General features: G+C 44.7%; 1 protein-coding gene across 6 annotated transcripts in view; it reads left to right on the forward strand.

The window, feature by feature from the left end:
- GRM8 (glutamate metabotropic receptor 8) overlaps positions 1-13402 on the forward strand; it is a 1285400-nt gene extending 1271998 nt beyond the window's left edge. For all 6 annotated transcript variants that reach the window (XM_068276365.1, XM_068276364.1, XM_068276366.1 and 3 more), the window contains one exon: positions 13250-13402. In XM_068276365.1, coding sequence (XP_068132466.1) covers positions 13250-13299 — 50 coding nt within the window. In that variant the 3' untranslated portion in view covers positions 13300-13402. The remainder of the gene's footprint in view (positions 1-13249) is intronic.
- Positions 13403-17729: the final 4327 nt, after the last annotated feature.

Raw genomic sequence — 17729 nt, forward strand, 5'->3', positions numbered from 1 at the left:
AAAAACTGCACAATTTAAGTGTAAACACATTGCCCCGTCTTTATTAATATCCGTAATGTGATGTCCTGTGGCCCTTCATGATGCTACCTGGTAATAAGCAGCCCTGTGTCGATCTCTGACATTGTATCCTAATATGTGATAACAGATGCTGCATTGCAATATCCTTCGCCACCAAAGAAACATGCTGCTTGATGAAGTGTTACATGCTTAGGTGTAATTGTTCTCCTCACAGTAATGGGATTTGCAAAATATGGATACACATCATATTTATTGCTATGTGCAGCAACCTAGCTCAGCTCAGAGAGTGAGATACTATATATATATATATATATATATATATATATATATATATATATATATATATATATATATATATATATATATATATATATATATATATATATATTGTGATATTCAGGGGATCTGGGATCAAGTTTCACATAGGTTAGGCAGCCATAAAGTTGAAAAAAAACAACAGTTTTGTTTATTCTTGCAACACAAGTTAGGCATCCGCCAGAAAAACAGAAAATAAAGTGCAGCTTCACTCAGCCAACAAAACTATGCAGTTCATTGTTCAATTCAACATAAGGGAAAAGTCCATCTTTCTTCAGCAACCCAAACTTAAAAGTCCTTGCAAGAAACACAGTTCAATTTCTGACACACCTCAGTATTTCTTTTCTTTTTAGCAAGAGGGTTACCTTCCTTGTAACACTGGGAAGTCCAGCCAGGAGCTCTGATCCACACACACACTGTCTGCAGCCTGCACAGCTCATCAGCAATGCACACCTGCTCAGGAAAATCACACACTCCTTTCCCAGAGCTCCTTGCAGATATTGCTTCCTGCAATAGGTTAACCCCTGCTGTACTGGCATTAGTTTTATCAAGGCTATCTCCAGACAAGCCCTGGGGTGGAATGGAAGAGCCCGCCCAACCATTTCCCTTCCATTCCAGAGTCCGGGCCCTAACAAATGAAAGAACATGCAACCCTGGGTTGCAAACTACCCCGGACTCCTTCCCCAACTGCCTGTCTAAAGGGAGCCAAAACCAAAAATAGGGGAAATGTATCTTCCGTCCAGGACCCATCCCTGGAGTCCTGTACATATCCCCCCCCTTTGCCTCAACCCGGAGGGGGTGGAGGCATCACTAGACACCATACAGTGGACTCGGGAGAGGGCATCAGCATTTTGATGCAGTCTCCCGGGTCTGTGCTCTACCACAAACGAAAATTCCTGTAGGGACAGGAACCACCTTGTCACCCTGGCATTGGTTTCCTTGTTTCTCATCATCCAAGTCAAAGGAGCATGGTCTGAAACTAACCGGAATTTCCTACCTAATAAAAAGTAGCGTAACGAGTCAAGGGCCCACTTGATAGCCAAACATTCCCGTTCGACCACAGCATACCTTCTTTCAGCTGCTGTTAACTTCCTACTCAGAAACAGCACAGGATGCTCCTCACCACCCACTATTTGTGACAGGACAGCCCCCAGCCCAACATCTGATGCATCAGTCTGTACCACAAATTCTCTTGAAAAATCTGGAGCAACTAATATCGGGTGCTGACACAAAGTGGCCTTTAACTCCAGAAAGGCTTTTTCTGCATCTGTGTTCCAGCTCACCATGACTGACTTCCGACCCTTAGTCAGATCAGTCAGTGGTGCTGCTAGAGTGGAAAAGTTGGGTATAAACCGCCGGTAATACCCAACTATGCCAAGGAATGCCCTTACCTGTCTTTTTGTAATGGGGCGGGGCCAGTCTTTTATCGCCTCTACTTTATTGAGTTGGGGTTTTACCAAACCTCTACCCACAATGTACCCCAGGTACTTAGCCTCCTCCATCCCAATGGCACACTTTTCAGGGTTCACTGTGAAGCCTCCCTCTCTTAGTGAGTCTAACACAGCTTGCACCCGGGGAAGATGGGAATCCCAGTCCCTACTAAAAATCACAATATCATCAAGATACACAGAGGTGTAACGTTGATGAGGCCGAAGCAACCTGTCCATAGCTCTCTGAAAGGTGGCTGGAGCAGTGTGAAGACCAAAGGGCATTTTTTTGTACTGGAACTGACCATCTGGAGTGGAGAACGCGGTTTTCTCCCTGGCACTTTTGGATAGAGGTATCTGCCAGTACCCCTTTGTCAGATCCAGAGTGGTAATAAACCGGGCTGGGCCTAGCCTTTCTATCAACTCATCTACTCGAGGCATGGGGTAAGCATCAAATTTTGACACCTCATTCAATTTTCTGAAGTCATTGCAAAACCGCAGAGTTCCATTGGGCTTTGGGACCAGCACAATGGGACTCGACCAGTCACTCTGCGATTCCTCAATTATATCCATTTCCAACATTTTTTTAACCTCGTCTGAAACTGCTTTCCTGCGGGCCTCGGGAATGCGGTATGGCCTGACACCTACTTTGACTCTAGGCTCAGTGATAATGTCATGTTCTATAACGTGGGTAAGGCCTGGCAGTTCTGAAAACACTTCTTTGTTTCTCTGCAAGAACTCTCTCACCTGTTGGGACTGTGCCCCTGACAACGTGGGGGATATTTTCACATGCTCAATCCCTTTGTGGGGTTCAGGGCTTAGGCCTACCAATGCCAGTGCTGGTTCCCGGTCTCTCCAGGGTTTTAACAAGTTTACATGGTAGATCTGATATGGCTTCCTTTTCCCAGGTTGGTACACTTTGTAATTTACGTCTCCCACTTTTTCCACCACTTCAAATGGCCCTTGCCATTTAGCCAGGAACTTGCTTTCCATGGTAGGTATTAAGACTGCCACTCGATCACCCACTTGAAACTGTCTAACCTTTGCTGACCGATTGTACACTTTTCTCTGTGCTTCCTGAGCACTCTGGAGATGTTCCCGGACCAAGGGCATCACCTTATCGATTCTGTCTCTCATTTGGGAGATATGTTCAACCACTGTTTTATGAGGCGTGGCCTCACTTTCCCAGGTTTCTTTGACAAGATCAAGCAACCCACGTGGCCTCCGACCATACACTAACTCAAATGGTGAGAAGCCCGTGGATGCCTGAGGAACCTCCCTGATAGCAAACATCAATGCAGGTAGCAGGCAGTCCCAATCTTTACCGTCCTGTTGTACTACCCTCTTTAGCATGGACTTCAGGGTTTTATTGAACCTTTCGACCAGCCCATCTGTCTGGGGGTGATAGACAGAGGTCCGCAACTGCTTAATCTGAAACAGTTTGCAGAGGTCTGCCATCACCCTCGACATAAATGGGGTGCCCTGGTCGGTAAGGATCTCTTTAGGAAAACCAGTTCTTGAGAACATCTGAAACAGTTCCCGTGCAATGATTTTCGAAGTAGGGTTTCTTAAAGGGATGGCCTCTGGGTATCTGGTAGCATAATCTAGTACTACTAGTATGTATTGGTGTCCCCTGGCTGATTTCACTAGAGGGCCTACTAAGTCCATGGCAATCCGCTCAAAGGGAACTTCGATTATGGGTAGGGGCACCAAGGGACTTCGGAAGTGTGGAGCCGGAGCGGTTAACTGACATATGGGGCAGGAACTACAGTATTTTTTAACATCTGCCTTAAGCCCTGGCCAGTAAAACCGGTCCATAATCCGCGCCTCCGTTTTTTCAGCACCCAGGTGTCCTCCCAAAACCTCATTGTGGGCCATATCCAACACCATTCGCCTGTAAGGTTGGGGAACCAAAAGCTGCTCTATTACATCAGAGCGTACCTTGGCTACCCGATACAGCAAATTATCATTCATTGAAAAATAGGGATATCTGTTCTCAGCCCCAGGTTCTTGAGGCACCCCATTTATTACAGTTACCTGCTGACGGGCATGTACTAAAGTGGGGTCTTGTACTTGAGCTGTACCAAAAGCTCCTTTCCCCACTTCCAAATCTGGATAAACAGTATCAGTGGAGGGGTCTCCTTCATCCTCCCCAAGCATAACTTGTAATGGGGATATTCCCCCCCCCCTTAGAGGTTAACTCAGACTCGTTTGTCAACTCTAGCAGGGGTAATTCCACTTGATCTCCTTCTGACATAGGTACAAGTGGATCACCATTCATTTCTACTTCTTTTAACACCATAGTTGAATCATGCTGCATCAAGCTCCATAACTCTGAAAACAATGGGAAGTCACATCCTATTATAACATCATACATTAGGGAGGGTACCACCCCCACATTATGTGTCATAGTTCCACACATGGTAGAAATGGAGACAGCCACCAAGGGATATGCCCTAGTGTCCCCATGTACACAAATAACCCGCAAGGTGGGTACCATTGGATCGACCTGTCCCACCACCCGGGTATGCACCAGAGTCACCATGCTTCCTGAATCTAGTAAAGCATGAGCAGGAAAACCATTTACATTAACCCTGCATTCAAATTGCCCCTTATTCTCAGGGCGTGCGGTGCAATTTATTTGAGCATGAAATGATACTCGACGGACAGTTCCACATTCCATTGGCTCTTCTTGCAACGGGCATTGTGCCCTCACATGCCCCCAGGCTTGGCACTTCCAGCACTGTGTTAAGCCAGCCTTCCGGGACACAACACCCTCTTTAGGGGGGCTGTTATTGCTAGATCCCCTGCTTGAGCCAGGAAAACGTGTAGCTCCTCCTTCCGACACTGAGGAGGTCTTTGTCACTCTGTTAGCCGGGTAGTTCCTAGGCCTTGAAGGTCCTAGCAGATCCTCTACAACAGTGAACCTTTCCACCATATCTACAAGCTGGTCCGCAGTCTTTGGGTCCCCATGGCTCACCCAGCGCTGTAACGGTCCAGGAAGGGCCCTTAAATACCGGTCCAGGACGATGCGTTCCACTATCTGTGGTCCTGTCAAGGTCTCCGGCTGCAACCACTTCCTCACCAGCTGTATAAGGTCATGCATCTGTGACCTAGGGGGTAGATCAGGTTGGTACCTCCAGCTATGCACTCTCTGCGCTCTGACAGCTGTAGTAACACCAAGGCGGGCTAATATCTCTGCTTTTAAGTCATCATAACGTTTAGCTTTCTCTGAAGGCAGATCAAAATATGCTTTTTGTGGATCTCCTGTTAAGAAAGGTGCAATAAGGCCAGCCCATTGCTCTCTTGGCCATCCCTCTCGCTCTGCAGTTCTCTCAAACGTGGTAAGAAATGCTTCAGTGTCATCTGAGGGTGTCAGTTTTTGCAAAAAATGACTGGCCCGAATGGTTGCCTGGTTGCTAGGGGTAACAGCAGCTGTTTCACGCCCCTGAGCGAGCTGCTGCACTGCCTCGGACAACATTTTAGACTGTGCCTCTGTAGACTCTCGCAAGGCATTCGCTTGCGCTGCGGTAGATTCACGCAGGGCTGTCAGTTGGGCCTCAGTGGCTTGCTGTTGCACTGCCATACTCTGCTGCATCTGCACTGTAGCCAGAGCTAATTGGCGCACTAATTCCTCCATTGTGTGCACCACACTAGGCCTTTAAATGTTAAATTAGAAAACAGTACATGTACTTCTCTGTGATGGCTGCTGCCCGCATCCGAAACACCAATTGTGATATTCAGGGGATCTGGGATCAAGTTTCACATAGGTTAGGCAGCCATAAAGTTGAAAAAAAACAACAGTTTTGTTTATTCTTGCAACACAAGTTAGGCATCCGCCAGAAAAACAGAAAATAAAGTGCAGCTTCACTCAGCCAACAAAACTATGCAGTTCATTGTTCAATTCAACATAAGGGAAAAGTCCATCTTTCTTCAGCAACCCAAACTTAAAAGTCCTTGCAAGAAACACAGTTCAATTTCTGACACACCTCAGTATTTCTTTTCTTTTTAGCAAGAGGGTTACCTTCCTTGTAACACTGGGAAGTCCAGCCAGGAGCTCTGATCCACACACACACTGTCTGCAGCCTGCACAGCTCATCAGCAATGCACACCTGCTCAGGAAAATCACACCCTCCTTTCCCAGAGCTCCTTGCAGATATTGCTTCCTGCAATAGGTTAACCCCTGCTGTACTGGCATTAGTTTTATCAAGGCTATCTCCAGACAAGCCCTGGGGTGGAATGGAAGAGCCCGCCCAACCATTTCCCTTCCATTCCAGAGTCCGGGCCCTAACAAATGAAAGAACATGCAACCCTGGGTTGCAAACTACCCCGGACTCCTTCCCCAACTGCCTGTCTAAAGGGAGCCAAAACCAAAAATAGGGGAAATGTATCTTCCGTCCAGGACCCATCCCTGGAGTCCTGTACAATATATATATTTATTCTGGTGACCAAAGTGGTGCTTCCTAATATGATGGTTAGATGATGTAAGAAGATGTAAAGGTTTTACCATATCAAAAAGGTTACTCTTTGAAGCTTTGAAAGTTGTCCAAGAAAAAGGATCATTTAAAAAAAAGGAAAAATGACAAAAGCAGCAGTGTTTGGAGTTTGGGCCTGATGCACCAACTAGCGGTAAGATTGTCATGTGCAGGCAGCACATTGCAATTTTACCATGACTTATACTAGGGGAACACTGCCCATTAAACCATTAGCGCCATGCACATTACACTAATGAGTGGCGTGGAGTGAGTGCGTTAATTAGCAGGGCTCCCAGAGCCGGGCCGACACATAGGCTGGCGAGGCTACGGCCTCTGGGCGCCTGTCAATCAATTAACTCAGGAGCGCACTTCGGATCCATGCCTGCCCGCCTTGCAATTTACCGGCCGCTGGTGGCAGCGACGAAAATTTGTCTCTGTACACTCTCTCTCTCTCTGAGAGAGTGTACAGTTGCCATGGCTACAATAACGCTTCCTGCACTGCCCCCCACTCTCAAGAGCCGATGCCAGGCATGTTGTTACTTTATAGCAACCTAGCGTGCAGCTCACTCGTAAGCCCATGCTTACTGTGGCTGACGCTTAGTGGCTCTCGCATGAGTCCCGCCCGCGGCCCGACCCTCAGTCCCCTAGGAACAACTCTCCTCTAATGTGCAGCCGCGCTAAGCCATATGCAGAAGCTAATTTGACTGCATAGGAAGTGAGAAATGTCTCACACAGAAGCTAAGGAGTAGTGGAATGGTGGGGAAAGGTCCATAGTAGGTGTGGAGGGGGCTGGAAGCAGGCGCTTAGAAAGTGTATTACACAGACTGCACCTCGATCCACTCCGTCCCGCCCCCTCACTGTGCGACCAGCCACAGTTTGAATGGGAGAGCGGCAAGCAGCTACTGACTTCAAGAAAGAACGCACATGTGGGAGACAGATGAATTCCAACAGGTCTTCTCCCCAAGATAAAGGTATTGGCTGAGAGGATCCCTCTCCCTCCCCCCTCCGGGGGATAGCACAGTTGCTTGGACAAGAGCAGGCTGGCTGTGCTGTCACAGACGCGCTTCACTGGCCCTGGCTGTTCCGTGATGTGTGACGTACAGCCTGCTTACTGGGAATCTCTGCCAGTGTTGTTGCTGTGAGGGGCTAACACACTATTTTCGACATTTGAGGAGGACAAATTAAAATATAACTTTTAATATAAATAGCTTTAAAGTTATATTTTAATTTATGCCTAATGATGTTGATCCAGGGATTTTATCTGATTGCCATCTGGAGTCAGGAAGGAATTTTTCCCTTTTGGGGCTAATTGGACCATGCCTTGAGGGGGTTTTTTCGCCTTCCTCTGGATCAACAGGGGTATGTGGGGGACGGGCTGGAGTTGTACTTTGTACTGGTTGAACTCGATGGACGTATGTCTTTTTTCAACAAAAATAACTATGTAACTATGTAACTATCCTCATTGTACTGCAGGTGACAATCCAGCACACCAAGCCACCTACCTTTCTGGCCAGTGTGCTCCTTCCCTGCGTGACTTCTGGTGAGGTGACAATCCAGCACACCATGCCACCTACCTTTCTGGCCAGTGTGCTCCTTCCCTGCGTGACTTCTGGTGAGGTGACAATCCAGCACACCATGCCACCTACCTTTCTGGCCAATGTGCTCCTTCCCTGCGTGACTTCTGGTGAGGTGACAATGCTGCAGACCATGCCACCTACCTTTCTGGCCAGTGTGCTCCTTCCCTGCGTGACTTCTGGTGAGGTGACAATGCTGCAGACCATGCCACTTACTGTAAGTGGCATGTCTGCTTCATTGTCACTTCAGCAGGTGTTACCCAGGGAGGGGAGAAGTGCACTGGCCAGAAAGGTAAGTGGCATGGTCTGCAGCATTGTCACCTCACCAGAGGTCACGCAGGGAAGGAGCACACTGGCCAGAAACTGGCTAGTCAGTGGCTTCATGGTCTATGCTGCATCGTCATCTTGCCGTTTGTCACTAGGGCACACCTGGGCCAGATTGGTAAGTAGCATGATCTACTGCATTGACACCTCACCAGGACAAGCTTGCCAGACAGGTAAATCCTGGTGAGGTGACAATGTAGCAAACCATGCCACTTTCTAGTCAGGCCAGTATGCTCCTTCATTCCTTCCTTAGTGCACCACACATGGTTTATTGTAGTGGCGTCCCTGCTCCTGTGACCTTTGAGAGGGTGGAAGGGAAGGGAGAAACTCAGTATAGGAGAGTGAGGGGAATCTCTAAACACCTGGAACTTGTATAAGGGGAGGGAGGCCACTAGATACCAGGGAACAGTCGAGAGGTGGTAGGGGGCGCAGCATATGTAAAATTAGAGTGTGGTTAAAGGTGATGCAGGGGCGTGTCTTAGTGTCCCTCTTTCCAGACTTCAAAAGTTGGGAGGTATGCTTCACTTGATGTGGTCACAGTGCCTGCTTGTGCTTGCTGAGTTTGCCCACCTTCCTCAGGCATCATGTCACGACGGTCACGTGACGTCAGTAACGTCCCTCGCAGGCGTCTTCTCTGGCTGGCAGAGCTGACTGCGTAGTGGGAAATGCACTGCACCCGCGGCCATAATAATCAAGTGAGTAAGTTAGACGAGTCAGTGCAATGAAGACAGTAAGCTTGCTACAGTGTCTGTGTCACATAGATAGTGACTGAGTGAGGAATAGTATCCTGATTCCATCCTGACTGACTGCCTGGTTAGTTGTTTGCTGAGACCTGCCTGCGAGCAAGCAGCATAGTGTCTGTCACCTGTGTATATAGGTGCAGAATGAGTTTGTGTATATAGTATATCATTCATTCTACACCTATAAACACATGTGGCCAGAATTATGCTGCATGCCTTAAAGTAGTTATCAGGCAAATATTTAAAAAAAAATGTACTCACCTGGGGCTTTTTCCAGCCCCCAGCAGCCGACTGTTCTACGCTGTCACCTCCGCTCTCCCGGTCTCTGTGCTTGGTGCGGAAACCGACCCCGAGGTCATCCGCACTGCGCATGCGTTAACCACCGCTGTGAATCAAGCCCATGTTGTACGTGGCTTACTGCTCAGGCACAGTAGTTCTGCGTCTGCGCAGTAAGCCGCATACAACGTGGGCTTGATTGAGTTTGGCAGTTTGCACCGAGCATGGAGACCGGGACAACGGCGGGGAGTGGAGATGACAGCTTGGGACAGTCGGCTGCTAGGGGTTGGAGAAAGCCCCAGGTGAGTAAAGCTTTTCATTTAATATTTGCCTGATAACTACTTTAAAGGAAATTTGAGTTGAACTTACCTGGGGCTTCTTGCAGCCCCTGGAGTCCTCCTGTGCTGTGCCCACGGTGCCGGTCCAAGACTCTCTGTCCAGCAGCGGGCCTCCTCAATGCACTCCCGGGGGCATTTGCCGCATCTGCCATTTATGAAAATTGCTAATGCACATGCGCATGGCTTGTAGCCGCACATGTGCAGAACTGGCGGCAATCAGCCAGCTTTGTGGTGGTCGCCACTGCTGGCCAAAGGGACTTGGACTGATGTGTCGTGGGCACAATAGGACATTAAACGGGGGGGGGGGGGGCACTTAGGGTGGGGGGGCGCAATTGGGCAGCCCAGCCTCTGTTGGTGGTGGACCTTGTCCCGGCCCTGAGTGCTCCTCTACCCATAGTAATAGTAAAGTTGTCACACACAGGTACAGTAAACAGGTATGCAGTGACTGGTATATAAAACTGCGTGCTGTCACACAGATGCAGTGAACAGGTATGCACGGACTGGTATTACAAATGTGCAGCTGTCACACACACAAGGGCAGTGAACAGGTATGCAGTGACCGACTATATAAAACTGGGTGTGCTGTCACGTAGGTACAGTGAACAGATATGCAGTGACTGGTATCAAAACAATGTTTGGTGATTCCAGCATGTATGTTGGCTTTGCTGAATTTGTACAACTGAATCAGGTGTTTGTTGGGTTGACCCAAACCAAATTTGAACAGGCATTTGTGGGTTGTATAGAGCAATGACTCGAACCTGAACATCCACACTACTCATTTGGACCAAAAACCTCCGGACATAAAATGTAATGCTCATGTTACTCTTTCATTACCTAATGGTAGGATGTTTTGCTGCTCACATGTATGAATTCTACTATAGCATATGAGTGCACCAACAGCTTTCTAAAGTAGTCCTAGGCAGCAATAACGGTCTTTGATGTATATCATGTAGATCTAATGAATAATGTTTATTAATGTTAATTATTTTAGTTTCAAGCGAATAGGAAAGGTTTACAAAATATTAATGATAGCATATTTAAACTAACTATAAAACCTGCAAGTTCTCATGTGTAAATCTCAGAGATTATAATGTAAATTTATAATATGGTCTATTGAAAATAAAATAATGATATATATGTGGCCATTAGTTAAATGACAGACTCTAAGAATAATCATTGATTATTCCAAGAACTAATAATACAATTCAATAAAAACTGCAATGTAATAAGTTAAACCCTGAACTCACTTCATTTTTTTTTTAAACGAGATTGATGTTCTGAATAATTAATATGGTCAAGAAGTAGAAGAAATATTAAATTATATTCTCTTTGATACATAAAATTTCCTGAGTTGCTTAAAGAGTAACTGTCAGGCTGCAGAAGCTAATTTAAACCTCTATTCTCCTGTGTTAAACAGTTTAGAAGGAAGCTCAAAAGCCATAAGTGAAGATAAACATTTCAGTTACCTTTGATGTGTGCTTATCTTAACCTCTGTTATAGACCCATAAAGACGCAAGCCGCAGCTAAACTGCAAAGCATTCTGGGGCCCTCCCCTCGGCTGCTAATGAGACGGTACAGCAGCTTGTGTAATCAGTCCAGAGCGAAGCACTGATAAATCTCCGGGCAGACTACACTGCAGGAGTCAGCTATTGTTCCTAGCCACATGGCTCATTAATATTCACTGCACACCGTGTTGTTCAAGAACGAGTGTATCTGTGATCAGAAGCAGGCAGGACATGACGACACATTTGGCTTCACAAACATGGAGCCTGCCATGAGCTGTCAGGAGCATCTATCTCTGCATATACTATATACAAATTCTGTGAAATCCAAACGTGGACAGTGAAATGCATATGTAATGTAAGTACAGCCAATCTTTAGCTACTGCTATATGTGTTTATTTTCTCTGAGACCCTATACCTAACAGCTCCTCTTTAAAGAGAGATGAAAAGAGAAGGGCTTGTGAGCAGAATTCAGTAATTGCTTTCTTTAAGAGCAGTGCATGCAGTGTAATGTAATTGTACATCATCAGTGTTCAGATAATCATATAGAAAACAGGAAACAATGCAGCTACCATATGTTAACATATTAGTTTAGCCAAATTTATGAGTATTTGTTGGGAAAAAAAATGGCAGGAAGAATGTATGCCACTGGCTTAAATATATTTACTGCATCCCTATTGTTAAAGCATCAATTGTACTTAACAAGTGTACAGTTACTTATCAAAGGTACACCTTTTTTGTCTTGTGTTACAATAATGTCACAAGTAGAATAGATCAGTTTGATTAGAAGGTCAATGTACTTTTAGAGTTCCATAGATGTCACATAATTGCAGGTGTTAGAAAACCTGATGAGTTTGTGTGCCATGGAGAGCTCTACAGAAGAGGTAAAGATGCTTAAATCCATTCATTGCTGATTCGTATTGGTTAGATCAGAGGGCCAATAAGAAAATTTAGAGATGCTTTATGTCCTGGGCTGGCTTGCTACACTGTATTGCTGTACTGAAGATGTGAACATTGCTGCATAGCCAATTCCTGGAGCTCAGCTAAATAAAATGTCTGAGTACCAGTGTGGCCTAACCGATATCTGACACTCGGCTTCACTTAAAGGGAACCTAAACTGAGAGGAATATGAATGTTTACTTTTAAACAATACCAGTTGCCTGTCAGTCCTGCTAATCTCTGGCTGCAGTAGTGGCTGAATCACAGACCTGAAACAAGCATGCAGCTAATCCAGTCTGACTTCAGTCAGAGCACCTGATCTGCATGCTTGTTCAGGGGCTGTGGCTGAAAGTATTAGAGACACAGGATCAGCAGGAGAGGCAGGCAACTGGTATTATTTTAAAAGGAAAAATCCATATCCTTCTCAGTTTAGGTTCCCTTTAAGCAGAGTACATGTTATTTAATAGCCCTATGCTGATATATTCATCTATATGAGCCTCCTCCTCCTCCCAAACTAAATACCCGGCACCCCACAGCTGCAATCTTATCTATTGTTGTTTTGTATCAAAGCACTTTCTTTGGCAGGAGCCCTGGTACTTGATTGAATAATATTGTGTGTACTTGCCAGGTCTCCTCATTTTTCTCTGATAGCTCATAAATTATACTGTCTATTGATTACTACTATGTCCAGGTCCTTGTTTGTTTTTAAGTGGTTTCAGATTATGTAGGTTGATTAATAAAGAATGATCTATTTAATACATTGTTGTGTGTTGCAGCTCTGTTCCCACTAGAACATTTCTTGTCCGTTCTCCGCTCATTGCTAAGTGGAGAGTGAACGGCTCCAATGTTATACAAGCTGCAACAGCTCCACGGGATCCATTGCAGTTGGCGGACCACACTTCTGTGCAGTCCGCGATAATCCCGAGCAGGTGGATGCGTTCCCCATATAGCCTATGGGGGAGCACATCTGCCCTGGGCTCCAGGCGGATCACTGCGGACTAATGGAGCAGACATTATACTAACCACTCCTGCACATGATACAGAAGCAAGTGGGAACAGGGCCTTAAAAAGATCACTTGATTTTTTAACCCCACATGTGTCTCATTGTCTGCTATAGGTACAGGTACAAGCATGCTAAGGTTACCCTTTGTTCTCTATTATTAAATTAAGCGCAGTGTACAACAGCTAATTGACCGTACCCCACTTAAGATAAACAAGCAAATATTTCATATTTAGAATGAGAAAATAAAAAAATGCAGTTTTTAAGTTGTTTTTTCTTTTATAAATTTACTGTTTTTTGTCTTTGTGATTTTTTTTCTAGCTTCATCTACAAAGACAACGTATGTCAGCTACAGTAATCATGCAACTTGAACTAAGACGGTTCGCCACAATCTCAAACACCAAATTTTGCAAGATGTTTTTCGTTCTGCGTTCCAAACAGTTTCAGATGAACAAATAAACTCAAGGGACATAATTTATGGAATATGCCTGAATTTATTTTTTAAAAATGAAAGTGTCAAAATATTTTAAAGAAATGCACATGAAAGATAAAGATATATTATTGTGCACTAGAAGAGATATCAGAATAAGTGCTATGATTCACAAATGAAATTGCATTTTATGGAAGAAAAAAAATCTGTCATATGTTACACCATAATTGTAAGTACTTTTTTGTGACTTGTGAGAATCTTCATTCCTGTCCTCTATTGTTCTCTCTGTATAGGAGATGAGTTTGTGCACTGTATTGGCTGATTGACATGAGGCCCTGGGTTGTGTTCAATAAATGCCATGGTTTACGCATGCACATTTTTTATACAAAGAATATTTCTAATAATAAAGGAATGTTTTGCAAATGTTGAGGCTTGTTTTCTTGCAGTTTTAAAATGTTCAGCTTAAAGATTGCTGATTTTTACATACATGGGTTTGTTTTTGGTCTTCAGCACCTTGTGCGGCATCAATGTGCCTCTATTGGTCATAATTAAATTTTGGCAAATTTACTTTTTTTGTCTATACTGTGAGGTTTGTTTTGGTGGTTATTTAAATGTGTCTGACTTGTACTGTATTATTGAAAGAATGTTATTAACCTCTTACTAGTTCAGATGAACAACAACAACAACAAATAACATTTGTAAAGCGCTTTTCTGATGTATGACTCAAAGCGCATAAGCATGGCTCAGACCAATTATTAGTTGATTGGTAAATTGTGGTACAGAGGAAGAATTCTATAAGTCTGGAAAAGCCAGCCTAAACAGGTGGCTTTTCAGTCTGGATTTGAATAACTCCAGGGATGAGGTTGTCTTTACTAGGTGTGGTAGGGAGTTCTAAAGAGTAGGGGCAGCATGACAGAAAGCTCTGTCTCCAGAGGTTTTGAGGTGCACTCTGGGGGTGACCAAGTTTATGGATCCTGTTGATCTGAGGTTGTGAGGGGTGTGGTGCAGCTTCAGCAAGTCCTTCATGTATCCAGGGCCCAAGTTGTGCAGTGATTTGAATGTCAGCAGTCCAATCTTGAAGAGTATTCTCCATTCTACTGGTAGCCAGTGCAGTGAGTGAAGGATCGGTGTAATGAGACAGTGGCGAGGCTGGTTTGTTAGCAATCTGGCAGCAGCATTCTGCACTAATTACAGGCGTAGCAGGTCCTTTTTGGGAAGGCCTGCATAAAGGTAATTGCAGTAGTCCAGCCGTGATGTGATGAATGCGTGAACTGAATTTGGAAGATCCTCTGGGGGAATCAGATGTTTAATTTTTGCAATGTTCTTCAGATGAAAGTAGGAAGATTTGACTATGGATGAAATTTGGTTTCTGAAACTCAATTCCCCATCGATTAGCACACCTGGGGCTTGATTCACAAAGCCGTACTAACTGTTAGCACGCTTGGTAAAAAGCCCATTATCACGCCTAAACTCAGTTTAGGCGTGATAAAATAAACTCGTGCGCAAAAGTTTTGCACGCAAAGTTTTACGCGTGTAAAGTGTTACATGCATAAAGTTTACGCGCGCAATGCCATTAAACCCTATGCGACTATTCGCGCGCACCGGACTTTGCATGTGCAAAACTTTACGCGCAAAACTTTGCGCGTGAGTTTTTCCCTCAAAGCGGTGCTAACCTACTTAGTGCAATGCTTATCACGCCCAAATGTCTTTAGGCGTGCTAACTAGGTTAGCACCGATTTGTGAATCAAGCCCCAAGGCTGCGCACAGGGTTGTAGCTGTTTATGTCTGAATTCCCAATCCTGATTGGTGTTGATTTAGGATAGAGTTGTTTTGATGGCGATCGTTGGCTTTGGACAAAAAGGACCTCAGTTTTGTCAGCATTCAGTTTCAACCAGTTTCATTCATCCACGCCTGTAGCTCTGCTAAGCAAGAATTTATTTTTGGAGTAAGGTCTGTTCCACCAGGTTTGAAGGACAGGTATAGCTGTGTGTCATCGGCGTAGCAGTGGTAAGTCAGACCATGTTGTTGGATAATTGTACTGAATGGTAACATGTAGATTGCAAACAGCAGAGGGGATAGGATTGATTGTTGTGGAACTTCGAATTTTAGAGGTACAGGGTTGGACATGATAGGTCCTAGGGCTACTCTCTGTGTTCTGTCAGTCAGGAATGATCTGAACCACTGTAGGACTGATCCATTGATGCCACAGTACTCCGGCAGTCTGTTGAGCAGGATTTCATGGGCAACTGTATCAAAAGCTGCTGAGAGATCCAACAGGATTAGAATGGAGCATTCCCCTCTGTCCCTTGCCATTAACAGATCGTTGCAGACTTGGATGAGGGCTGTTTTACAGCTGTGGTGTTTCTTAAAGCCAGATTGTAGAGGTTCCAGGATGTTGTTTGCTGAGAGCCTGGTTTCAAGTTGCAGATAGACAGCCTTTTCAATAACTTTACCTAAGAAGGGAAGGTTGGAGACAGGAAGGTTTTCTAAGAAGGGGCTTAATGATTCCTTCTTTTAGAGAGGTAGGGAACCTCCCTGCTTGCAGCGAGATATTTACTATTTTGTGAAATGCTAGACCAAGCAGGTCAGGGCATTTCAGCATATGCTTAGTTAGTCCAGGGTCCAGGTCGCAGATTGTCTGGTGGAGGCGACGGAGAATGTCTGAGATCTCTTCCTCACCAATACTTTTGAAGTCAGTCCAGGGTGTTAGGTTTTTCTTGCAACTATTTACAGGAGTTGAATAAGTCTTAGGTGCTGTGGACTGAAGGAGAGACCAAATAGAAGGCACTTTGTCAGAAATGTAGAAAGCAAAATTCTCACATAGCTCCTTTGAGGGATTTATGGTAGGATTTTGACAGGATGGGTTACAGAGGCTATCAACAGTGCAGAATAGTTGGGCTGGCCTATTGGCAGCCTTTGCGGTCTTCAGTGATAGGTAGGAAGATTTTTTCTTAGTGATCGCATTTTGGTAGCTTCCCAGGTGAGAGACAAGGATGTGTTTATCTTTTGAATTCTGAGATTTTCGCCATTTTCTTTCTAGTCTGCGCACTTCTTTCTTTAGGTCCTTTAGTGAGCTATCAAACCACCGCGCATGGTGAAGTGGTGTAGACCGTTTAATGCGAATTGTAGCAGGGCATCATAAGCAGATGACACCACATGGTTGTACATCAGGACCATGGAGCCTGGGTCTGCGCAATGATTGGTTAGTCCGTCGAAGTTGAGGATATTCTGAACATGTTGGGGTGAGACATCTTTCAAAGAGCGGTATTTTATGAGTTCTTTCCCTCTGTGTTTTATTGCTGGTGCTGTCAGAGAGAAGTGGATGGTGTGGTGGTCTGACCATACCACTGGGTTTATATCCATGTGTGATATTAGAAGTCCGGAATGGAATATACGATCTACAGTGTGCCCTTTCTTGTGGGTGGGGAGGTTGAGAGCCTGAGAGAAACCCAGTTCGCTCATTGTGAGAAGTAGTTCACTTCCTAGGTGTGAGTCGTGATCATCCACCAATGCATTAAAATCTCCCAGGATGATCCATTTAGGGTGTTCCACTGTAAGGCAGGATAAGAGTTCAGAGATTTCTTTAAGAAAGGCTGAGTCATTGTCTGGGGGGCGGTATATGAGCAATATGTTGATGTTTTTCTCTGCTGAGAGATGAAAAGCATATATCCCATTCCAAAGCTCAGACACAATGGGCTTTATTCACAAAACGATGCTAACTGTTAGTGCGCTGTGAAAAGTGCTTCGTGCAAAATTTCACGTGATAACGGTTACTGTGTGCAAAAATTCGCTAATGCGAATTTTTCACGCATTAACGGTCACATTCGCGTGATGAATTCAAGTTATTGCATTAATGTGGGAAAGCAAGTTTTTGCCCGCGATAACTGTTTTTGCGCGTGAAACCCGTTTTTAAATGCGCAAAAAGCTGTGTTAAAAGCCGTGCTAACAGTTAGCACCATTTTGTGAATCAAGCCCATTGTTCTTTACACATTGACCTAGCATCACTAAGTGAACAAAAGCCCTGGGATCTATATTGACTGGTAAAGCTCCAAGTGTAGTGGGATTTACATGGCTTATGGGAGGAGAATGGTAATACATTCACAGAAAAGAATACAAAAAAAGTTAAAAAAAAAATGAAAAAATGAAGTGCAACTAAAAGAAGGAAAGGGAAGAATAATCGAGAAAGCATGCACATATTTTACACAGATAACACAATGAAGATGACAGTCTTCCCAGTCTTTAACATAGGCCGCCATTCACTAAGATACTAATGATAATAAGGCAGGTGAAAATGTATCACCAGACATAAATCAGTACTTTAAGTGTTAATTCAGAAGCTTGCCTTATTAGCATGTAGTGATAACATTTTAC

The sequence above is a fragment of the Hyperolius riggenbachi genome, chromosome 3 (assembly GCF_040937935.1).
Source record: "Hyperolius riggenbachi isolate aHypRig1 chromosome 3, aHypRig1.pri, whole genome shotgun sequence".
NCBI classification, from domain to species: domain Eukaryota; kingdom Metazoa; phylum Chordata; class Amphibia; order Anura; family Hyperoliidae; genus Hyperolius; species Hyperolius riggenbachi.